Source organism: Xyrauchen texanus, chromosome 12 (assembly GCF_025860055.1).
Source record: "Xyrauchen texanus isolate HMW12.3.18 chromosome 12, RBS_HiC_50CHRs, whole genome shotgun sequence".
NCBI classification, from domain to species: domain Eukaryota; kingdom Metazoa; phylum Chordata; class Actinopteri; order Cypriniformes; family Catostomidae; genus Xyrauchen; species Xyrauchen texanus.
The window spans coordinates 14,233,185-14,257,975 of record NC_068287.1 but is presented as its reverse complement, the minus strand read 5'-3'; the positions used below and the strand labels follow the sequence as shown (position 1 = coordinate 14,257,975).

Genomic DNA, 24,791 nt, shown 5'->3' with positions numbered 1-24,791 from the left:
GGACTTTGTTTCTGATGAGCTTGCTGCACCACACGTAACCACAAACCGAGAATCAAATTAGACCTAAAATTAGTTTTGAGAACAGGCAGCCTAGCCCCAAACTTAACTATTGTTTGAACCAGTATTGCTGTCTGGCAAACCAATTTATTTTCCTGCAATTCTGTTTGGTCTGCTTGTGCCCAAAATTACACGCTTATGTCTTCAAGTATATTAAATGTGTATGATAGTCCCTTTTTCACATTTGTTGGCTTGCCAGTTGTCTAATTATCCTGTCATGCTTTGTATTTGTTATCAGGTGACACCAAGGAGCTTCCTGGGCCACTGAGACGTAACTTTGGGCCGGGCGTCTCATTTCCTCTGCCCCTGCTGGCCCAGACAAGCTCGTATAAGCTGCCTTCTGAATGACTACTGGCTATAAGGTTGCAGGGATTTGCCAAACCGTCACCATGAGCAAATACTCCCAGTACTCCAACAAGACCCTTATACAGGTCCACTATCGTTTTGCTAAAGAAATGACCAAGGATGAATTAATTGAGCGCATGAAGAAAAAAGAGAGCCTCGACTCCCTGAACCTTTTATTTGTAATCATCTGCTGTATCATCATCTTGGAAAATCTCCTGGTGCTCATTGCCGTGTTCCGCAATAAGAAGTTCCATTCAGCCATGTTCTTCTTTATCGGGAACTTGGCCTTCTCCGACCTACTAGCTGGGTCCGCTTATATTGCCAACATCTTCCTGTCAGGGCCTCAGACATTTCTTTTGACGCCTGTCCAGTGGTTCATACGAGAGGGCACTGCTTTCATTGCACTGGCTGCCTCAGTTTTCAGCCTGCTGGCTATCGCCATAGAGCGCTACATAGCCATCACCAAGGTCAAGGTCTACGGCTCCAACAAAACTTGCCGAATGTTTCTTCTAATTGGCGCTTGCTGGGTTATGTCCATCTTTGTGGGATGTCTTCCCATTATTGGTTGGAACTGTATCAATAACCTAGTGGACTGCTCCGCTGTTCTGCCTCTCAACTCCAGATACTACATCCTGTTTGTTGTCACCATCTTTAGCATCATCTTACTGTCCATTGTGATCCTTTATGTTCGCATCTACCTTATTGTGCGGACCAGCCACCAAGAGGCCACCAATTCTCCAGCTTACGCTCTCCTGAAGACGGTCACAATTGTACTGGGTGTATTCATCGTCTGTTGGCTGCCTGCCTTCACCATCCTTCTCCTGGACACTTCATGCCAAATGAAAGAATGCCCTATACTCAATAATGCCGCCATCTTCTTCAGCATAGCCACACTGAACTCTGCACTGAACCCATTGATATATACGATGCGAAGTAAGGACATGAGGAAGGAGTTCCTCAGAGTTCTGTGCTGCTGGGGGCTTCTCAATTGTGGTAGACCTCCACACCGCTGCATGGTCCCACTCAAGAGCTCAAGTTCACTGGAGCACTGCACCAACAAACATGAACATCAGTCGATTCCCATCATGCAGGATTGCACTACCTGTGTGTAAAGGTGTTTGAAGATTGGAGAGGAGCAAAGCTGAAGAGAACTGAGAACTGGAGGCAAGACACAGAAGACAAACGTGTTCGGAGAACTTGTGGATGATTTAAGAAAATAGAATCACAATCATTGTGATCACCCTTGTGTCCGATGTTGCATCTGTCCTAGCAAAGGTTGATGACCATCCCAGAACAAGACTCATTTTGCAACTGTTTTTCCACCACATTCTTTTTACATTTTTAATGTACTAAGACCATGGAAATACATTCTTGTGCAAACAATTGAATTAATTGTTTTAATGCATTTTAGCTCTTGGACAATGATTTTGCTTGGTAACACCAATAAAAAATGCAATTTCCATCTCTTAATAAATCAAAGTTGAAGATATTGCACTTTGCAATCTTCTAGACAGTTTGGGATTGTATATGCTGACCAATCTATCAGAAGTCGCATACAACATGTAACCTACAAATTATATCCCCATGTAGGCTACCATTTCCATGGTTCAGAAAAAGCTGGACAGTTTGACATGTAAGGATCAACAATGTAATCCATGTTAGCCAAACCACCATGCATGCTTGCAAAACCTCTTCTAATGGAATTATCGAATTGCTTTAATATACTGTACATAATGGCCTTTAATTACAGACACAAAGTATTCCGCTTTATTGTATTACATGAAAGTCTAACCTGTGTAAAATCTAATATGTATTTCAAACTTATGCAACATTTTCAATGTTACACCATTTGGTCCATCTCTTGGTCTCCTAAGCTCACTGTTCCTTACGGTTTAAATTTTCTTTTCCTTGGCATGCTTAATGTTTCCTAAGAGGAAAACAACAATCAGTAATTGAATACTGAATTCTTCAAATGATCTTGAAATAAAATGTTTTTCGGCAGGTGTAAACACCAGGCCTGTTGGAATGACAATGTTGTAGCATCCCTGCAGCTGCATGTGCTTTATATTTTGTGCCCTCTTGACAAACAAAACTGAACATAAGAATGAAGTGTTAAGAGCAAAATTTCGCTGATCGACAGTATTACCAAACATCATTCTTTTTGTGTTGTATTGAGCATTCAGCAATAAGAAATGGCCCTCTCACTGTTAAGTCTTAATTATGTTTAAGATTCATTAAAAATTAAGATATAGCCTAGCCATTGATTAGACCGAAAACTCTGAGATTTGAACACATTGAGCATGCCTTTCTTTCTTAAAGGCCTGTTCATTTTGAGACATGGATGTACTGCAGTGTTTTTATGGGTTACAAGTTATTCACAGTCCTCTGAAAATCTAAAAACGTAAGCTTCCTGCAACCACAGGAAGTCCGGTGTTTTCATTTGCTTCTTCCTGTTGTTAAAAATTTACCTTAATATATCACATTTGTCTTCAACCAAACACATCGTACCCATTCACTGGTTGATCCTAATATATTTTCGTTTCCTCTGTTGATCAATTCATTTCAACAGAGAAAGCACTTTGGCAGCTCTTCCAATACTGGCCTAATGTATCTTTTCCCCCACTATTTTTTAATTTGCATGAAGACATATTCAAGTCTGTGTGAGCATCGCTATCACTCCGTTCAATGTAAAACATTGCCTACCCTGTGGACCAATGTTTATTTTTTGTATTATGAATGTATGAAAGTATGTATCTATGTACAGTGTATGTCTGTAATGTGTATATGAATAGAATGTCTTGTGTGCAATAGCCTTGTTTAGTTGCAAGCTACCTGTGCTAAATCGGTACAATCTCAAACACTAATGTAGGTACATAAACATTAGTTAATTCCATATATATATATATATATATATATATATATATATATATACATTAAATAAAAAAAATTGTGTTGCTTGATCTTTATTCTTTTTGTAGTTTTTATAGGGATAGTTCACCCTAAAATGAAAGTTATGGCCTCATTTACTCACCCTCATGTTCCAAACCCATTTGACTTTCTTCCATGGAACACAAAAGGAGATGTTAGGCAGAATGAGCCAATCTTCATTGTATGAAAAATTATGCAATAAATGTGAATAATGACTAAGGCTGTCATTCTGCCTAACATCATCTAACAAGCTAAATAACTGTTTAGTGCTTATTGATTGATATCTTGATTTATACTTTTAGCAGAAGCTTGTTTAGAAGTAGTAGTTGTTGTGTCCACAAATGTGTGTAACAGAAAGGATGAATTCCACTTAGCAATTTTTGGTTTGAATTCCCATGCTATGCAGTATTGGATTAACACAGGAACTTTCTCCCACATACAGTCATACTAGACTCTATACAGAATCTAGATGCACAATGAAAAAAGGGAAACTGAATACAAACATGCACGAACATGGTTAGGGCAAAACTCGCTATGACACGAAAAGCTATTTGCACATGAAATTGCCTAGAATGATGGCTTTGATTTCTAACAGCCCCAATGAGTGCCAGTTATAAGGCTTTGTGGAAGTGCAGATGTTTCGCCAAAACAGTTGTATGGTTAAGGGGGAGTATGATGAGATCAATAGGAATGGCGTTTGTGGGAAAGGGGTGTTTGGGAAGCTACATGACCATAAGCAGTGCGGTGCTCAGAAAAAGATACTGACTGACTTGTTTTAAAGATGTGTGGCCTGGTTGTTGTCAAACATCCAGAATTCCTGAATGGGAACAGCAACCCACCCTGGGAGACAACACAGCTGGGAATATTTCCAACAGTTAGCAGGAAGTGACATCAGCAGCACCACATACACAGTTGTTTTAAGTACAATCTGTGTGTGATTAATGTCTGTCCTCTAATACTGAAGACGTTTATTCTGAGAAGACACACCCAAAGCAATAACTACAACTGTTGTGCAATAGCGTCATCTTGTGGTCAGCTAAAGAAAAAACTTCTAACTTCATATATCTATGTGTTTGCCAGTTGTCCATCTGTAGGATACATGTTTTTGATAGAAATAATTGTTTCTGTTCACAAATGTAGCATTTAATTATTCAACAAGACAAACAGTAATATTTTAAATTAGTATAACAGTTTTCTAATTCTGTTTTTACCTGACGACAAAGGCCCATTTTCATCCGATAATTCTCAAGTCTAATAGTAAACACACTATCCTACATAATCCCTACGAAATCATTCTAATGTCCAAAGCTGGTATTCAAGAAAGCTTTCTTATTTTAGCAGTTTCCATATAAAAACAGGATGTATAGCAATATATGTAAATTACATACTGTATACAACATTCTTGTTCATGTATGATTTTCACTGAATATAAAAAAGTCACATACTTTTACATATACTATGCAACATATTTACAAAATACTACAAAACATATCATTTTTAGAGTGTCCCACACTTGTGACGTCATTCCAAAAATAATTTGGGTGTGGTTCTTCTAAAAAAAAAACTAGATAATCTGAGTTATGTATCCTTTTGTTGTGCATCTGGGCCATCCAGTTTACTCTCTGCTCTGGTTAAATCCAGTTTGCTTTAATCTTTCAAAATAGTAGTACATGAATAGCCTTCAACTCTCTGAAGAACAATAGACTAATGAGTTTCTAGGGAAATGTATTTCTTTTGGCCAATTTTGTATACCAAAAGGTGACTTGCAAGTGTATGTTGTAAATCAGTGTAAGACATTGTATTGTGATTTCCATACTTCTTTAAGCAGCACAATCTGTTTTATTCCATACAGAAATCTGATATATGGCTATGATATTTCTTTAACTTTGGGCAATTTTATTTGTCCACTAACAATGTTCAAGAGTGTATTTATATGAATCACATGAGATTTATATTATTTTGACGCTACAACGTAAAGGTGCGTACACACTGCCAGCGACATCGCGCGAGCACAGCGACTTCCGGCGACACGAGCTGTCGCGACCGTTGGCGCTAGATGTGGGCGTGTCCAGCGACGCGACAAAGTTGAGAAAAGTTCAACTTTGGAGCGACTAAAGCTACGTACACACTGCCAGCGACTTTATCGCTGCAGGTCGCCAGTGGCTGGCGGTGAAGTCGCTAGTGGGTGTTCCCACTACTGGTTGCCTAGTAACGTTTATAAATGACATTCACGGATGCCATTCCATTGCTGTTGACAGCGAATCTCTTTTCTTGCCACTAAAAACAAACATTTTGGAGGGAAAAGACTAAATATAAATGGAATCAGTACATAAAATGCTTTATATCAAAGATGAATGAGAAACAAGGCGTGCTGTTTGCCATAGCGGCTGTTTATCTGCGGCGAAAATGCAAATGCCGGTCTGTCTGGGTCCATAAAATCCCCGCGATCTCAGATACACCTTTCCACACAGTATTTTTCTTAAAAATGTCCTTGAACGTGGGAAGAGACATATCATAGAGCACTGGAACATTTCTAACAGCAAGAATTAGCCTTTCATCCATCTTTCCGTTACTGCAGGAGCTGAGAGAGAAGGATCACGTGAGCTCTCCCGTCGTCTCTCCTATTGGCTGTCGCTTCCGTTAGTCGCTCCAAAGTTGAACTTTTCTCAACTTTGTCGCGTCGCTGGACACGCCCACATCTAGCGCCAACGGTCGCGACAGCTCGTGTCGCCGGAAGTCGCTGTGCTCGCATTGAAAATGAATGGTATTGAGTCGCTGTCGCGCGCGATGTCGCTGGCAGTGTGTACGCACCTTTAAGCTACGTACACACTGCCAGCGACTTTATCGCTGCAGGTCGCCAGTGGCTGGCGGTGAAGTCGCTAGTGGGTGTTCCCACTACTGGTTGCCTAGTAACGTTTATAAATGACATTCACGGATGTCATTCCATTGCTGTTGACAGCGAATCTCTTTTCTTGCCACTAAAAACAAACATTTTGTAGGGAAAATACTAAATATAAATGGAATCAGTACATAAAATGCTTTATATCAAAGATGAATGAGAAACAAGGCGTGCTGTTTGCCAGAGCGCTATTTATCTGCGGCGAAAATGCAAATGTCGGTCTGTCTGGGTCCATAAAATCCCGCGATCTCAGATACACCTTTCTACGCAGTATTTTTCTTTAAAATGTCCTTGTACGTGGAAGAGACATATCATAGAGCACTGGAACATTTCTAACAGCAAGAATTAGCCTTTCATCCATCTTTCCGTTACTGCAGGAGCTGAGAGAAGAGAGAAGGATCACGTGAGCTCTCCCGTCGTCTCTCCTATTGGCTGTCGCTTCCGTTAGTCGCTCCAAAGTTGAACTTTTCTCAACTTTGTCGCGTCGCTGGACACGCCCACATCTAGCGCCAACGGTCGCGACAGCTCGTATCGCCGGAAGTCGCTGTGCTCGCATTGAAAATGAATGGTATTGAGTCGCTGTCGCGCGCGATGTCGCTGGCAGTGTGTACGTACCTTTACGCAGAGCCATATATGAGATATATGGCTCTGGACTAACGGAAGCGGCAGCCAATAGGAGAGACGACGGGAGAGCTCACATGATCCTTCTCTCTCTCTCTCTCAGCTCCTGCAGTAACGGAAAGATGGATGAAAGGCTAATTCTTGCTGTTAGAAATTTTCCAGTGCTCTATGATATGTATCTTCCCACGTACAAGGACATTTTTAAGAAAAATACTGCGTGGAAAGGTGTATCTGAGATCGCGGGGATTTTATGGACCCAGAAAGACCGGCATTTGCATTTTCGCTGCAGATAAACAGCCGCTCTGGCAAACAGCACGCCTTGTTTCTCATTCATCTTTGATATAAAGCATTTTATGTACTGATTCCATTTATATTTAGTATTTTCCCTCCAAAATGTTTGTTTTTAGTGGCAAGAAAAGAGATTCGCTGTCAACAGCAATGGAATGGCATCCGTGAATGTCATTTATAAACGTTACTAGGCAACCAGTAGTGGGAACACCCACTAGCGACTTCACCGCCAGCCACTGGCGACTTGCAGCGACAAAGTCGCTGGCAGTGTGTTCGCATCTTTACAGTGATGTTATTTAATATTTTTGTAGTATCGCTTTTCGGTTTTGCACTTTACAGTCGGTCCCTGCGGATCTCCGCATATCATCCGGCTGCGCGTAGAGATCAGTGTAATTTGTCCAGCTCTGAGGAAGGCTCGTTTTAATGAAAATGAGGTTGAAGCTCGTTGTCTACATTACTACGGTTGGAAAGAGGTGTCGTTTGTATTTTAACAACTTTTCTGTAATTAGTTATTGATCTGAGAAGTTCGAATCTGTGAATATATGTCCAACTTTACCGGACTCTGAGATGGTATGAGGGTAATTCATTGACAAGAGAATTTTCATTTTTGGGTGAACTATGCCTTTGAGGCAACTTCACTAGCTACAGCATTTACCTACGTTTTGTATTGTTTTCTTCATTTATTTGACCACTTTTGTTGACTGTATAAAGCACTCATATAAAGCACTTTCTTTCACATCAAACCCTATCGTACCTGAGATTATTTTGTTGGGTTGTTTTCAACCACGTTGTTGGCATATTCATTTATTTAGTGGTACTTTTATTTCAAAGCACTGTATACAGCAGTTGTTTTTTTATTTTCGAACTGTATGTATTTATTACAGTTATTTATTATTATTATTATTATTATTATTATATTGTAATCGATCAATTAACGTTTTTTTTATCTAATGTATATGATTCTTTTTAAGATCGTTCCTCGTTGAATATCAAATTAATTCAAAATATGGATATTTAATTAAAGAGATTAAATTTACTAGTTCGGAGTATATTTATTTACTCCAAGCTAATTAAATAGTGAAGAGTTTTTATTTTATTTGCGCCCCTGAGTCAAAGCGAAAAGTGGTACAGCCCATGTTAGTAGAGTTTCTGATGCCGAAGAGGGGGTGCGCATGAAAAATAGTCTTGAAAACGACTTCTCAGTTGACATTACTTCACTGATAAAGTATATATCCTATAATTGTAATGTATATGACAAGTACTCAGAATGTCGCATTTGAGTTATTTGTAGTCACATTAGAAACCGATAACTAATTTGACACCTTTAATCCCCGTCCTTTGAATGAGTGGTAGCGGCCAACTCACCCGGGTTTCCGCGCGAAAAGGTGGCCCGCGCGTATTCTCTGGCTTTTAGCGACTATTCATAAAGCCAGTTGAGCTCCTCCTGCGCGCGTTACAATTGACACTGTCAGATCTTAATAACGGCTTTTATCTGTTGTTTTAAATTGTCATTTTATTTAATCCAATTTCTAACTTGAAATGCCTACCAGGACCTCATTGTCTCTGCCAGAGGATGTCAAGGAACGGTACGGTGCTGTATTATATGCAACTGTAATGATATACCGAATGTGATGTTTTGTTTGTTCGCGGGCTTCGTTCGCGAGTTTTTAAAACATTGATTATGTCACAACCGTCGTTGCATTATGTGCTAATTTGAGAAGTCGATAACAATTCGGTTATATCTCTCGTTAGCATTTAGCCGTGATACAAATGCTCTATCCGCCATCAGATCAGATCAGATTTAGCGGGTAAAATAGGCAGCGGCTGATTGTTTTGATTCGAGAAATACGAGCGTACTCGCACTTATCAGTCTGAATGCATTTGGCGCCAAATACACGTGTAACAGGAAAGCCAATGCACGCCTCCTTTCTCCCCCTACTTAATCACTTCATCCAATCTAATAAATCATGACTGCTCATCCGTCATGCATACTACTTTTTGGTGTAAAACCGAGATATCGAAATTACATTTTATAGGTTTCTCGCTCTCTTTGTACATGTACGTACGTACGTACGTATGTATGTATATAATATAGCTTCGTGTGTGTTGAGTCATTTAGATCTTACGTTGGTGGGCATTTTGTGCGTTGATGAACTGTTTACCTTCATGTTCCCAGGCTTCAGGTGCTGGAGGAAGGTGGAGACAGTTTGTCAGATGAGGTGAGTATTTTTCTTTGCTGCCATAAAAATTGTTTATTAGGTGCACTGCATGTAAATGTTTATTTACATGTTGTACCAGTTCCACTACATTGAATGAATTGCCATAATATGCTGGGCAATTGTTGATCAGAGAAAGGAAATCAGACAACATCCATTTAAAAAAAAATATATATATATATATATGTATATGTGTGTGTGTGTATATGTTTTATAAAGGTTAATTTAGACAATTTGGTTCAGACGTTAAGCATGAACCTTTACAATAAAAGATCATGTGTTCAGTCCAGTGTTTTCACACTTTTAAAACTAAGATCATAACATGACTTCAGTTTTACAAATTTGTTTTACTTGTCAATCCTTTTTTAGAAATAGATTTGATTTCTGAAACTTGTGAAATCTGTTGGCTTCTGAATTTTCTAGGAGTGTGTAAAGGAAAAGCTCAGGTTACTACAGGAGTTTCTGCTCACCGATGCTCAGGACCAGCTCAAAATCCTTGAGGACAAGTTAAAGAGCTCTGAGCTTTCCACTGTGAGTTACTCTTCCCTTTTGGTTTCCCTATTAGAATTTTTCTTAAGAATTTCTCAAATAGGATTGTATTTGTGTAGGAGTTGTATACATCAGAGGTGAAGGCAGTTCTGAAGAAAGCTCTGGGAGTTGGCAAGGAGGATGATGGAGTGGGGCAGAACGGACATTCAAATGGATTCACTGAAAATGGATCTCATAAAGACAGTGGCGAGCAGGAGGGAGCCATGGATACTCAGGAGGATGGAGATGCTATAAAGTCCTCCAGCGCCCCAAGGCGAAAGGGTGGGCGTCGCAGTAAAGCAGACTCTGAGCCTAAGAGTGAGTTCAACAGATTTGGAGCTTTTAATTCCCCTCCATATATTACAATAGATGCATCTCCTCATTGTTTTGAGAACTGAATCTAAAGTGTAATAGTTTTATAAATGTCTAATTTCCTCCCACAGAATCTCCAGCCAGTAGCAGGGTTCCATGTAACTCTGGAAAACAGACAACTATCATGTCAATGTTCTCTAGAATGTAAGTAAACAATTTAATGTCAATGTTTTCCTTTTTGTGTGCATCTATAGTTTGTGGCATGTATAGTCTCTGCAATGGCAGTTTCGTGTGCGACGGAACTGTCAAGGAAAATGAGTGTATGAGAATATATAAATTTAAGCTGTTATTACTTCAATTTATAATTCTGTTCTTATTCCTCTTATAGCCCAAAACGCAAGTCTGATGAGTTGAACTGTGAAACCACGAATGGTGATGCAGAAGTTAAGATAGAGGAAGACATTCCAGAGGAGGTAAGATTAATTTCCCATGGAATGTTTTAATTGGAATTGGAAGTCCATGGTTGTATTCACTTATCTTCCCCTTTTCAAGGTCCATGAAGAGAAACGCCTTAAAAAAGAGGATGAAAAGTGAGTTACTTGTTAAAGCTGCACTGTGTAACTTAATGCTCTCTAGTGATCTCTGTGGTTAAAAGTTATAATTGCAAGCAATTTGCAGAAGAATGCATTACGTGAATCGTGTTTTGGCACTGCTCTTCTGGTAGATGAATCCTGATGTGAGCTTACCTGGAGCTTGCCTCTGTGTGATCGTGACTTGGAGATAATCAGAACTGGAGTCATTACTTGCTCTTTTTCGTGTTGATATGTTAAGATTAAACATTTAAAAATGAAGTATTACTTTGAAGATGTTAATGTTTAACCAAAAAAATCTTACATAATGCTGCTTTAATATGGAGTTCAATTAAAAAAAAGTGTGTGGTACAACCAGGTTTTTAATTTTCCCGTTCTTTTCCAGACCTGACACGGAGAACTCTGCTAATGACAAGATTAAGACTTTATCCACTGCCAAGGTGATGCACCATTTCAGTTTGTTTTTCTTATTTGGTAATGCATCAAATTAATGTAATAAATCTGCATTTTAGACCCCTCCACCAAAATGTCCTGACTGCAGGCAGTATCTGGATGATTCAGACCTCAAGTTCTTCCAAGGAGATCCTGATTATGCGGTCAGAATTTGTGTGTGTGTGTGTGTGTGTGTGTGTGTGTGTGTGTGTGTGTGTGTGTGTGTGTGTGTGTGTGTGTGTGTGTGTGTGTGTGTGTGTGTGTGTGTGTGTGTGTGTGTGTGTGTGTGTGTTATATATATATCACTAAGAGCAGTTTATAATTTGTTTATGACCATATTTGGTAGTTGGATGAGCCAGAGATGTTAACCGATGAGCGTCTCTCCCTTTTTGATGCAAATGAGGATGGTTTTGAAAGCTATGAAGACCTGCCCCAGCACAAGATTACCAATTTCAGGTAAAATGAGATTGATCTAAAATGACACATCTGCTGTTGTCAATGTTCTCACCGATGTGATTGTCATTTACAGTGTTTATGACAAGCATGGACACCTGTGTCCTTTTGACTCTGGCCTCATCGAGAAAAATGTGGAACTGTACTTCAGTTGTGCCGTTAAACCCATCTATGATGACAACCCGTGCATGGATGGTGTGTTTTTGGACTTTTAATTCTCCCTGCAGTTTTTATTTTATTGAGCAACTTGTCATCACCAATTTTAGAAAAATAAGAAATGCTCTCTCTCCAGGTGGTGTTCCTGCCAAAAAGCTTGGACCAATCAATGCTTGGTGGATAACTGGTTTTGATGGTGGGGAGAAAGCTTTAATTGGATTCACTACAGGTAACCTTTTAAATCATCCCCTTATGTATTAAGAGCTGTTCGTTTGCATATATATTGAAGTTAACTTCTCTTTAAGAGATTTTACTAGTTTCAACTCTAAATGAATTGTTGTATTGTGTGCATTTATATACTTAAAGCTCAAAACCTTGTATTTTAGTTTTAATCTATAATATTGGCCATTTGATTATGGGCTATAAAATGTGTCAACACTATTATCAGTGTTGGCCAGAATTTTAGCATTGCTGCAAACCTACAGTTAATTTATAACTTCACACAGCATTTGCTGACTACATCCTAATGGATCCCAGTGAGGAGTATTCCACTATTTTTGCTCTGATGCAAGAGAAGATCTACATGAGCAAGATTGTGGTTGAGTATCTTCAGAAGAACCAGGATTCTTCATATGAAGACCTGCTGAATAAAATTGAGGTGAGTTTGTTAGTGTTGTGGATCAATGTTTGTCAGTCAATTGCAGTTCTGACCATTTTCCTCAATGTTTTTAGACTACAGTTCCACCTGCTGGGCTGAACTTCAACCGCTTTACCGAGGACACACTGCTGCGCCATGCCCAGTTTGTGGTGGAGCAGATGGAGAGCTATGACGAGGCTGGAGACTCTGACGAGCAGCCAATCATAGTTACACCCTGCATGCGAGACTTGATCAAGCTGGCTGGTGTTACTTTGGGAAAGAGGTTCGTTTAGTACTGCTAAGTTCTTGTTATATTTTAATCAATGTGGCTATTCTGAGTTGTGGCTGACTGAAATAATTGTGCTCTTCACAATATGAAAGCAGGGAATCGGCTGATGGATTAATTAGGGCTTTCAAATAAAAATTTGAAATACGAATATTAGTTGAATGTAATACAAAAAAATGCCAAGCACCGACGATGACTTCAGAACGATCGTATTGCAGTAAAAAAGGCTAGACCATGCAACAAATAAAGTTGAACCGAAATCAGACTTTTTTTTTGTATTTATTTTTAATCCGACATTGCATCTAAAAAACAATGCTCCTTGGAAATTGTCGCTCCTTCGCTGAATAAACAAAGTGAAACATAAGACTTTCGTCTAGCCTGCGTTTGCATAGAAAAGCAAATGGATGGTTGGAAAAAGCATTCGATGTGAACGGCCCCTTACGGTTGGTGAAGGTACTTGGCTGTTGCATCTTGCTCTCTGAAAGGTGCAGTATGTAAGATTCAGAAACCCTTGTTATTAAAATGAATAGATCACTAAAAAAATGTATTTACTCTCCCTCAGGCCATCCAAGATGTACAAGTTTCTTTCTTAATCTAAACAGATTTTTAGTATTTTATTTCAGGTCTCCAATCAATGCAAGTGAATGTACTCTATTTTTTGGACAGTAAAATGCATATTGAGGGTGCATCAAAATAATCCACACTACTCCAGTCGACAAATATTCTTCTGAATCCAAACAATTGATTTTATTTCCGTACTTCTGTTGTGCGCGCTCATGAGGGATGGCGTAAGGTCACACGTCACGTCATTGTTTACAAGATAAACTTCCACAGACCAAGTGCCATTCACAAACTAAAATAATAAAAACATTACTCCAGTAAATAACCATCCTTTATTTTGTAGCAAGCCTTTTGTTATCTACTTTTTATCTACTGTTATCTCCTCTGCCCCACGAGGAGAGCGTTTACTGAGATTCACAGGATTTACACAGATCAATGGTACAGGGGATTTCACAGAATATAAGCTTCACAAACTTATTTATGCAGGCAGTGGTGAGTTGAGTGCAGGTGCAGAAATCGAGTGATGAGGAGTGGGAGGTGCAGCACCCGAGGGTGGTGTGACCATGACTGTTTTCACACATACCGGAGTTCGCAGGGAAAATGACACGTGCACAGCCAATTAATTCAGATATCGGCCCTTTTGTTTCTTTCGATGGTCTGAAATCCTCAGGGGTAAAATGTTCACTACACACCCTCCAATATTTGAGAATGTAGGGGTGTACTTGTATCCAGGTTCAGTGCGATAAGCCAGAGCTTCAATCGCTCATTATCATGTATAGGTAATCAATGAAAAGTTCATATTTTTCTTTGGGATTTCTGAAGGTTGAAGCATCCAGTACACACACACACACACCAAATGACCATTTTGAACAATACACTTATACCATCATAAAAGCTTCCGTATCGGATCGGTGCGTCCCTATTAATTACAGATTATCTTTATGACGGTTTCTGTGCAGGCAAGATCAAGTTAGCTAAAATTACACTGATCATTCATTATGATACTATATTTCACATGCTTTGCAGTTACATAAGCTTACCTGAAGAAAGCCAGTCCAGGATCTGTTTTGATCCCCAAAACTGAACTAGGGTCCCTCCATGAATCAAATGCCCTGCAGAAGTTCACTCTAGTTTTTGCTCGACCGTGATCACGTTTCTGCTTTGTCAGACTGGATTCAGTAGATAAATGTTTTTTGCTGTTTGTCTAGGAGTATATAAAAACATAAAGGGCAGATTTGCAGTCACAGCACTTTATTTAAAACTTGACCAGTATAAAATATACAGAATGACTCATGATAAATCCAAGTGATCTCATAGTGATTATGACTTCTGAAGACTTTAAAGCCCTTGAATGCAATAATTTTATGACTATATAAATGTATCCCTGAAGGGAACTGACTGTCTTCAGAAAAGGTTTGGTGGCGTTTTCTTCATCTTACCTCCGTATAATGCCTAATAAAGTATTGTTTATAAGTGCAGGGCTGCTTTGTGTACAGGTGTTAACCGGGTAACTGCTATATTTCTGCTGCATAAGCGCCACCTACTGTCAGAGTGAATTAGCATTTTCATTCAGCCCATCTGCCATTTTTGTTAATCAATGTGAAAATCTGACTGCATTTTTACACAGCGTACACTGTGTTGTACATTTTAACCGGTTAATTCTCAAAATATAAACAATTCGAATAAGGTGTTTTGAAGTATTCATCGTATTTAATGCAGTGTAAAATTATTATAACATTACTGTTATACAATTCATTTGACTTTTGTAAATGTATACAAGTTCATCTTTTCAGACCATAATTAAATATTTATTTCAAAATGTAACCATTTTAGTACTGTGACTTGAAACTCATCAGGACTTGACTGACTTGAGGTGAGTCACTGACTTGATTGATTTGACTGCACTTGAGACTTGATGGTTAAGACTTGTGATTTGCTCCCACTTCTGTGAAAGTGTAGTTTGAGGTTTGTTTCTTTACATATTAAAGGGCACACACAATCAGTTCCACACTATAATGTAAAGGTCTTCTAAACTGATAATGCAAAAAACATCACCGGTATTGGGATGGGTATCGGCTGATACTGTGATTTCTGATATCAGAAGAGGAAAGTGGTATCCCTGGTGCATCCCTAGCAGAAAATTATGATCTTTGCATTTCTACCCTGATCATGTTTCTTATGTTCCTCTAACGCAGCAGACAGTTGTACTGGTATGTAAAACAATATGCTTAGCATGCTTTTTTATTTTTTTTTTTACTGAAGTTGTCTGGCAAACTGCATCACTGGCACAAAAGCATGGGGGATGAGGACAAGATCATTTTTCCTATTTTATTTTTTATGGCTCTGGATAACTGATGTTTGAGCTCCCATCGTTTGGATTTACAAGTGCCCCTTTTGGAGAAATGTAAATGTCTGATGGAACAATGTCCTTGTTCTGTATTGAATTGATGAACTCGTCCTGTCAATCCACTCCATCTCCTGTGACCTTATATGTACAGGCGTGGCTTAATTTGAGATTGGCTATTAGTCTAGTCTTTGTATTTGTGGCTCATTAGTTGTTTATTTTGGCATTTCCATATTCAGGAGAGCAGCCAGAAGACAGGCCATCCGTCATCCCACCAAGATTGAGAAGGACAGCAAGGGCCCAACTAGAGCAACCACCACTAAACTGGTTTACCAGATCTTTGATACTTTCTTCTCTGATCAGATTGACCAGAACAATAAGGAGGGAGGTGGAGTGAAGAGGCATCGCTGTGGTGTCTGTGAGGTCAGTTGGCAATTTATTTGAAGCTATTGTAAGTGGTTTGTGTGCAGTACACTCACTTATTCTGTTTTTTTTTTGTTTTTTTTCTTTCAGGTGTGTCAAGCATCAGACTGTGGCAAATGTTCAGCTTGTAAAGATATGATCAAGTTTGGAGGAAGTGGCAGAAGCAAGCAGGCCTGTCAGAAAAGAAGGTATGCTTAATCTGTCCAGTCATACTTCTCTCTAGACCACATGTTGGCCCAAGAATCTGTCTGCTTGGCTAAGAAATCCAGTTTTTTGCTTGTGTTGTGAAATGAGTCAATCACTGGTTTGAGACTGTCTTTTAGACCTTCTCTTTTTAGAAGGTCCATCTATTTTGAAAATCGCATGTAGAGTACACCGAACATCCATCATAATCACATCTTCCTGAGCAAAGTTTCTGGTGACATAATATTACTGTGGCCAAAGATTTGGCACCTTCTCATTCAATACAAATTAAAGCTTTTATTTTGGCCACCCCTGTTTTTTAACATTATACAGTTAGTACAAAAGAGCAAGTGTCTGCTAGCCCAAAACTACTGCATTTTTTATGGTGGATTTATTTTTGGCTAAAACCCTTGGAAGCTAAATTTAGGCTGTCTAGATGAGCTTTTAACATGATTTGATTTAAATTTGAGCTATACGAACATAAGGTAAACTTTTGGAGTTTGTTTGCAGTATTACGTTTGAACTATTGTCTAAACTGACACTGAGGTGAAAGGTTAGACTAGTATGAACACATGAATCTGCCCCTTCTGATACTTGTGCAAATCCTCATGTGCTAGTAGTATTAATTTTCTTTTTTGTACTGGAATAGGAAGTGGGGCTGGGACATGCCAGATGGCTCATTGCCTTTTAATAAGTACCCAATAGGCTTTAGTTTACATCACAGCACACACAACGCTGCTGGTGACAGAGCCAGGATAACTGTGATGCTATCTCAAAAACCAGCCCACTATTCCACTCACTCCAGAAATGAACAATTATCTTGCTGACAACTTTTACTCCATAAACGTACAGCACATTGTGGTCTTTGCTTGCGACAAGGCTGGAGCCGTTGTGCAAGTCCAGTGCAGAAACAAGGGAGTAAAATCACTTTCAACATTTTGAATCGCAATACACTAAATATAAAGAACACTTGTGCTGTACATTCCAAGATGCCTCTGAAAAATGCCTGTATTTAAAAATGAATAACTCCAGTCACTTTTATCTGCATTCGACTCCCATTTCATTCAGAAAATATCAACTCTGGAATCATTCAGGCGTGAATGCCTTGAACTTATTCGCTATAAAATGTAAAAAGTTCAATCCAGCAGGCCCATAGCAAGGTACTTTGACTTGGGGGACAAGGTTTTAAAATGAAAACAGCTGTAAATGCACCACCTCACCATCTCTGCATTTGCACCTTTATGACCGGTTAAAGGGGTGCAGTTAAAACTGCCTAATCTTTTGCCCATTGGCTTGACTGTTAAGCAGATGAGTCAGTCTTGTTTGCAGGAGAGCAAGTTATGAATGGGTGTCTTGTCCCTTTTCCAGATGTCCCAACATGGCAGTGAAGGAAGCTGAGGATGATGAGAATATGGAAGAGGAAGAGGTCTTGCCACTTAAAGAGAAAAAGAAAATGTCTCAGGCCAAGAAGAAGAAAGAGACCAAGAATAAGATCAGCTGGGTGGGAGAGCCCATAAGCGTATGTGCTCTTTATGTAGTGATTTCAATTTCAGTATTAAAAAAATATTCAGTGAGTGGTCCAATCATTTGGCTAATATTTGGGACCAATGGACCCCCTAGTAACAGAAGGGGTGTTTCACCTGGTGTTTGTTCCATGATCTACCCCTTTGTAGATTAGTGCACATTTCCAAGTATGTTTGTTAATTGAGGAAATACTGTGTAAAATTTAATCTAAACTCCATTTGTGTAGGCTAGATCTTATTTTGTATCAAATAATTGGTTGCCGACTGAAAGGATTGCTTTTTGTGATTATAGACCGAAGGAAGGAAGCAATACTACATGAAAGTGCGTGTTGAGAATGAAGTGCTAGAGGTTGGAGACTGTGTGTCTGTCAGCCCTGATGACCCATCTCATCCCCTTTACTTGGCCAGGTAACCTTCAACGGCTAAGGAATCCTAATTTCCCCATGTATATTGCTTAAATTGCTGACGTTTCTTACATTTTCAGGATTACAGCACTGTGGGAGGACAGCGCAAAGATGTTCCATGCTCACTGGTTCTGTCGTGGCACTGATACTGTTCTTGGGGAATCATCTGACCCTCTGGAGCTCTTCCTTGTTGACGATTGTGAAGACATGCAGCTGAGTTTCATCCATGGCAAAGTTAATGTTCTCTACAAGACTCCATCTGAAAACTGGTTCATGGAGGTACAGATGTTGAGATCTTGCCTTTTTTATTTATGCATTTGTTCTTTGAGAACGTCAAACTGCAAGACCTTGATTAAACCAGACAGTTTTCATGTTGGTATTCTTTTAGGGTGGAATGGATGATGACATCAAGGTGATTGATGATGCCAATAGCTTCTTTTATCAGCTCTGTTATGAAGGTGAATGTGCTCGTTTTGAGACTCCTCCCAAGGTCTCACCATCTGAGGACTGCAAGTACAAGTGAGTTGATATGTTGCTTTTTGTAGACTGAAGTTCAGGTGTACAATTAAGACAACCCATTTTAGCAATTTAGACGTAACTGGAATTAACTATGATTGACTAATGGTAACGGGTAATAATTGTACTTATATGAAGCCACTAAAGTGGTGATTTACATGAGTTTATTACGTACACGCTGTTTAACACTTAATCTTCTGTTCACCTCGATCTGAAACATCAGGAAATATAAAGTGTGCGGCTAAAAAGAGCACTGTGTGGGACAGTATTTTTCCATGAAAACGTGTTCCGATGCAAATTAATCAATGCAACTTTGGTTTGTAGTAGCTCGTGCTTAATGAAGGATATATAAAAATAATAAATAACATGCTCCTCAATAAGCAGCAGGTTTGTAAACCAACATCTGCAAGCCTCGCCATCTATGTCGCCATTTTTTTTCTATCTCTAAACAAATGATTAGGACTGATTTTGTTGATGTTTCTGCAGATTTTGTGCCAGCTGCACTAGGAATAAGGAACGAGAAGAACAGGATGCACCTCATGTCTCTGAACAACTGGAGGATGAGGAGAATGACTCTAAAGTGTTCTATGCGTTGGCGACCCTGAAGGGGGAACAGTACAGAGTAGGAGACAGTGTCTACCTCCCACCAGATGCCTTTAATTTTGGGTACATTTTCTTGCATTTACAGATGTACATTAGGGCTGCTGGCTTCACTGTGACAACTGCCCCACCATGGAGATAGTGGCTCCATGGTGGTTATGCACGATGAAAATATCAATTTACAAACATATTGTGAAATCATTTAATGAGGATAGTAAAGGATTAGATCCTTTTAGTAACTGTGTTTTGGATTCTTCATCCAAAGGATTTATAAAAAAAATAAGTTACATATTCACAATGTGAGATACACAAGCCAAGCCAACACCTAACGACTTGGCATAGTGTACAACACCGTTCACCAGCGGTAATGACATGAACTGGTGTTTTGGAATCGCAATGGTAACGCAATTATGTGCTTGAATGATATGTTTGACAATCACTGTGATTTAAAAAAATATCATAATTGCAACAGCCCTAATGTACATACTTGATTTAATGAGGTTTTGCACATCTTGACACCAGCTATGTTGGTGTCATGCCTTGAGATTTATAATGTACATATTCTCTCAAAGGGTGAGGGTTGCGAGCCCAGTGAAGCGTCCTCACAGGAAGGATGATGTCGATGAAGATCTGTACCCAGAATACTACAGAAAGTCCTCTGATTACATCAAGGGTTCAAACCTGGATGCTCCAGAACCCTTCCGCATTGGGCGAATTAAACAGATTTTCTGCAGCAAGCGCAGTAATGGAAAGCCAGACACAAATGAGATAAAGTTGCGCCTCTATAAATTATACAGGTGACTTTTCACTCTTGCTTGGTTATTAGATTAGCCAATGAATCTGCCACTAATGGTTCTATTCAGTCTAGGGACTGAAATTTCAATTTCTGTACAGCACGCCTGTACTTTAAACTGACCTGCTCTCTCAATGACTGTTGCTTTCAGACCAGAGAACACTCATAAAGGACCAAAAGGTGCCTACCACTCTGATATAAACCAGCTGTACTGGAGTGATGAGGAAGTTTCTGTGATCATGACGGAGGTGCTGGGCCGCTGTATTGTAGAGTATGCTGAGGATCTGGTGGAAAGTGTGCAGGACTATTCAAATAGAGGACCAGATCACTTTTACTTCCTGGAGGTATTTATGAGTGTTAGGTGGAGCAAGTTCACATGGTGATTAGCACTGAGCCGTGGCACTCATATGAGTTGGTCACACTTGCAACATTTCCCAATAATGTTCCCTCTTGTTTATGGTCCCCCTCTCTGCTGTAACTTTCAATAAATAAGGCCATAAAAAGCTAATTTAAAATGTTTAGGCATAAATGACACGTTTCTTTAAAGGTTTTTGTTTGCATTTCCTCTTCTAAAGGCTTACAATGCAAAGACTAAGAGCTTTGAGGATCCTCCCAATCATGCCAGATCAGCTGTGCATAAAGGCAAGGGGAAAGGAAAGGGCAAAGGTATTTATGCTGGAATTATTACATTGACTTGGTGTCTGGAGAGAACATTGTGGCATGTTATAGCATTGTCTCTCTACAGGGAAAGGGAAAGGTAAAGCAGCTTCACAGGAATCACCAGAACAGGAGCCACAAGAGCCTGCGATCTCCAAACTACGCACGTTGGATGTGTTCTCTGGCTGTGGTGGTCTCTCTGAAGGTTTCCATCAAGCAGGTAGGCCTTTTTTTTTATTCAATGGCACTCGTTTAAGCTTGGTCAAGGGACTAAGCTGGACTTGTTCCCCAACAGGCATCTCGGAGACTCATTGGGCTATAGAGATGTGGGACCCTGCTGCTCAGGCGTTCAGGTTGAATAATCCAGGCACCACAGTTTTTACAGAGGACTGTAACGTTCTTCTCAAACTGGTGATGTCCGGAGAGAAGACCAACTCCCTCGGACAGAAGCTGCCACAGAAGGGTGATGTGGAGATGCTCTGCGGTGGGCCGCCCTGCCAAGGCTTCAGTGGAATGAACCGTTTTAACTCGCGCACATACTCAAAGTTCAAGAACTCTCTGGTGGTTTCTTATTTGAGGTCAGCAGAACAGTAAAAAATAAATAAAAATGTTTTGCATTTTTGAAGCTTACAGCTATATATAAAAATGTTCACCAACATGTCCATCTCCCTTTTCAGTTACTGTGACTACTACAGACCCAAATTTTTCCTGCTGGAGAACGTGAGGAACTTCGTGTCGTTCAAGCGTTCCATGGTCCTGAAGCTCACTCTGCGCTGTCTGGTGCGCATGGGCTATCAGTGCACATTCGGTGTGCTACAGGTGAGTTGATATACTTTAGTAAATGGGGGAGGTGGTGTTGGCATCTTGATGACTAATTATTCAAAAGTAATTTGCACTCAGGAATTTTAATCATAATCTCAAGGTCTGATGCTTGGGATCAATCAATGTCTTTTTCCCCGTAGCGATAGTCAGAAGATTTTCCCAATGATTTATCAATGTATCAGAATTTTTATCAGATATAAATGGGGCAGTTACACCAGTTTTGTACAATTACCTGCAAACTCATCAAAATGAATTTGTTAATACTTAAAGTACAAAAACATTTTGCAACTTTGGACTGCCATCAGCTTGTGAAATTTGTCTTGTCCATGCCACAACTGGCTTCAGTAAATGTTACGTTGCCCCCTTGTGGTATCCCAAACATCAGACTACATTGAATGGAATGCAACTGGCATTGAATTGAAAGCACACACACATTAGGCTTCTAATTTAAATCTCGGCTGATGTTGATTTATCAATGCCTCAAATGTAAAGAGAAAATAATGTGCCTATCGATATTCGGTGACATCCCTATTTAATACCTATTATTTCTTTGGACCTCCACAGGCAGGGCAGTATGGTGTTGCCCAGACACGACGCAGGGCTATCATTCTGGCTGCTGCTCCAGGAGAAAAACTGCCCCGCTACCCTGAGCCCCTGCATGTGTTTGCTCCTCGTGCATGCTCTCTTAGTGTGGTGGTTGATGATAAGAGATTTGTCAGCAACGTTACTCGGTAGGCATTTTTTAACATTAACACCTCTCTCTCTATGGCCTTTCTAACATCATATTTTGAGGATCTGTTTTGTCAATGAACATCACAATCTTTATCTTTTCCAGTGGAAATGGGGGCATTTATCGCACCATCACAGTGCGGGACACAATGTCTGACCTCCCAGAGATCCGTAATGGAGCTGCTGCTCTTGAGATTTCCTACAACGGTGAGCCTCAGTCCTGGTTCCAGAGACGCATTCGTGGCTCTCAGTACCAGCCAATCCTCAGAGACCACATCTGCAAGGTCAGTTCCTCCTGTCTTTGTCTTGGTGTATTTCTTTGACAATTCTGTTGGAAATTTGGAAAATGGCCAAGAGATGGGAATATTGGTTGTACAGATTAAAACTGATGTTTGTTCTGCTTTTGCACATTGGGAAGCTTTATGCAAGACTTCTAATACACAGGCTTCACTTTCTTTGTTTCTCAAAGGAAAATGAGATTATTCATACAGGATATTCTTTTCAAGGGATGGGTGCCCACAGATAGCTTAAACCTAAAGTAATGGTCAATATAGGCTTGCAAGTGGGAAGACAATGTTGCTTACACCCTAATTATTATTATTATTATTTTTTTTTAATGGGCTTTGTGCTGCCCTAGGACATGAGTGCTCTAGTGGCTGCCCGCATGCGTCACATTCCCTTGGCTCCTGGCTCTGATTGGAGGGATCTGCCTAATCTTGAGGTGCGATTGCGGGACGGCACTACCTCAAAGAAACTTCGCTACACCCACTCTGACAAAAAGAATATTCGCAGTGGAACTGGCACTTTGAGAGGAGTGTGTTCCTGTGCTGAGGGTATGTTCTACCACATGACTGGTTACTGATTAATATTAAGTCAAGTCTGGTACTTAACACTTGTGCTTTCTCATACTAGGAAAACCGTGTGACCCTGCAGACAGGCAGTTCAACACACTGATTCCATGGTGTCTGCCTCATACGGGCAACCGCCACAACCACTGGGCTGGCCTGTACGGCCGGCTCGAATGGGATGGATTCTTCAGCACTACTGTTACCAATCCTGAGCCCATGGGAAAGCAGGTATTGTCAATGCACCAAAATTACTGTGCAGCAAGATGTTTTTGTAGTCCCGCCAACAGTAGTCTCATTGGTACAAAATCCCTCTTCGCAGAGCACATCCTTTAACATTTCTTGTGATCAGCTGTGGGTTATTGTGTAGTGCCTAGTTGGGGGTGGTGTTTGTACAATTTTACAAAGACTTAATTAGACGCCTACATGTACACTTTTAATTAAGGCATTGTTTTTCACAGGGACGTGTTCTTCACCCTGAGCAGCACCGTGTGGTGAGTGTCAGGGAATGTGCTCGCTCCCAGGGCTTCCCAGACACCTATCGATTCTTCGGCAATATTCTAGACAAACACCGACAGGTATGATGCCTGTACTTAATGATTATTTTTTTTAATGTCTGCGTTTGAGATTTATAGCACAAATGTAGCACTAACTTATGTATTGTCTTTTGCCTTGTGTATACACTCAGGTTGGAAATGCTGTGCCTCCACCCCTCTCCAAAGCCATTGGCTTGGAAATCAAGAGCTGTGTCATGGAGAGGATGAGGGAGAATGCTACAGGTGAATTTATTTATTTTGAACTGGTGTTTTAAGAGATCTGGTTGAACGATTGTCAGATTGAATCTTTTAACTTTTGCTCTTCTTTCTTTAACTCAGAGCCTGTGAAGCAGGAGAAGATGGAGGTTTGTGACTAAAGCCATCTTCCTCAGTGTAACATTTGAATTACGTTTTAGCACCTGAGATCTCATCCCAGTAAACTCATTACATTTTTATTCATAAGCTGGTTTGGATTCCGGCCACTTCTGTGGCATATCTGTGGACAGTCTGTGCAGTGCCATTTTATGTGATGTTTATCAATTTGTAAATGTGATTTTTAACAGTGTATTTGCAATATCCACTGAGATGGTGGTACAAATTCTATGTCGTTTTTATATGTTGTAATATTTCAAATAAAGCTTATCAAATGATTTTCTTGTTTTGAAATGTATTTTCACTTGTGCCTGTTGTGGTGTTCCAAGGATTATGGTTTAATAAATTATCTTAAAGGAAGAAAAAAATATTTGAATCGTTTACTTGCCATCTCAGATGTGTCTGACTGACTTCTGCTGAGCGCAAGAATTTTAGGAGAATATTTCAGCCCTGTAGGTCCATACAATACAAATTAATATTTATTTTGAATGTAGATAGTTTTACGGTAGCATAAAAGGCTTTGGTGGTTAAATTGATTTCACCAGAAGTGATATGGGTGTGGGTGAGAAACGATCAATATTTTTTTTTTTTTTTACAATAAACGCTAACATTCTTCAGTTTCTTACCTAAATATTTATATTTTCTCCCACACCTGTAATTTTGCTTCTGAAGACCTTAAACCACTGGAGTTTTATGGCTCACTTCATCCTACCTTTGTGCATTTGGAGCTTCAAA

The 24,791-nt window shown here is 39.8% G+C and overlaps 2 protein-coding genes across 3 annotated transcripts in view; both read left to right on the top strand.

Annotated features, from left to right (window-relative positions):
• Positions 1-3,329, top strand: part of s1pr2 (sphingosine-1-phosphate receptor 2) — a 38,973-nt gene extending 35,644 nt beyond the window's left edge. The window contains exon 2 of the mRNA XM_052140128.1: positions 296-3,329. Coding sequence (XP_051996088.1) covers positions 402-1,514 — 1,113 coding nt within the window. The 5' untranslated portion in view covers positions 296-401 and the 3' untranslated portion in view covers positions 1,515-3,329. The remainder of the gene's footprint in view (positions 1-295) is intronic.
• A 5,031-nt stretch (positions 3,330-8,360) lies between these two features.
• Positions 8,361-24,326, top strand: LOC127652707 (DNA (cytosine-5)-methyltransferase 1-like). Of its 2 annotated transcripts, XM_052139023.1 has the most exons (35): positions 8,361-8,724; positions 9,315-9,357; positions 9,778-9,885; positions 9,963-10,200; positions 10,326-10,398; positions 10,583-10,667; positions 10,747-10,784; positions 11,170-11,224; positions 11,297-11,380; positions 11,563-11,672; positions 11,746-11,864; positions 11,962-12,054; positions 12,332-12,483; positions 12,558-12,745; positions 15,505-15,519; positions 15,893-16,076; positions 16,167-16,264; positions 17,628-17,778; positions 18,075-18,190; positions 18,267-18,465; positions 18,575-18,705; positions 19,189-19,368; positions 19,875-20,099; positions 20,247-20,439; positions 20,671-20,761; positions 20,841-20,972; positions 21,048-21,330; positions 21,430-21,571; positions 22,139-22,305; positions 22,410-22,587; positions 22,941-23,136; positions 23,216-23,379; positions 23,610-23,726; positions 23,837-23,927; positions 24,024-24,326. In XM_052139023.1, the coding sequence occupies exons 1-35, from the start codon at positions 8,678-8,680 to the stop codon at positions 24,059-24,061; spliced, it is 4,524 nt and encodes a 1,507-aa protein (XP_051994983.1). In that variant the 5' UTR covers positions 8,361-8,677; the 3' UTR covers positions 24,062-24,326. The 2 variants fall into 2 exon arrangements, with proteins under 2 accessions (XP_051994983.1, XP_051994984.1); XM_052139024.1 differs by lacking the exon at positions 15,505-15,519 and having other exon boundaries at positions 8,362-8,724.
• The last annotated feature ends 465 nt before the right edge of the window (positions 24,327-24,791 follow it).

Coding starts and splice junctions, on each gene's coding strand:
- LOC127652707 (XM_052139023.1), top strand. CDS start 8,678: ATGCCTACCAGGACCTCATTGTCTCTGCCAGAGGATGTCAAGGAACG. Junction 10,201..10,325: donor AGCAGACTCTGAGCCTAAGA/GTGAGTTCAACA, acceptor TTCCTCCCACAG/AATCTCCAGCCAGTAGCAGG. Junction 18,706..19,188: donor TCTGAGGACTGCAAGTACAA/GTGAGTTGATAT, acceptor ATGTTTCTGCAG/ATTTTGTGCCAGCTGCACTA.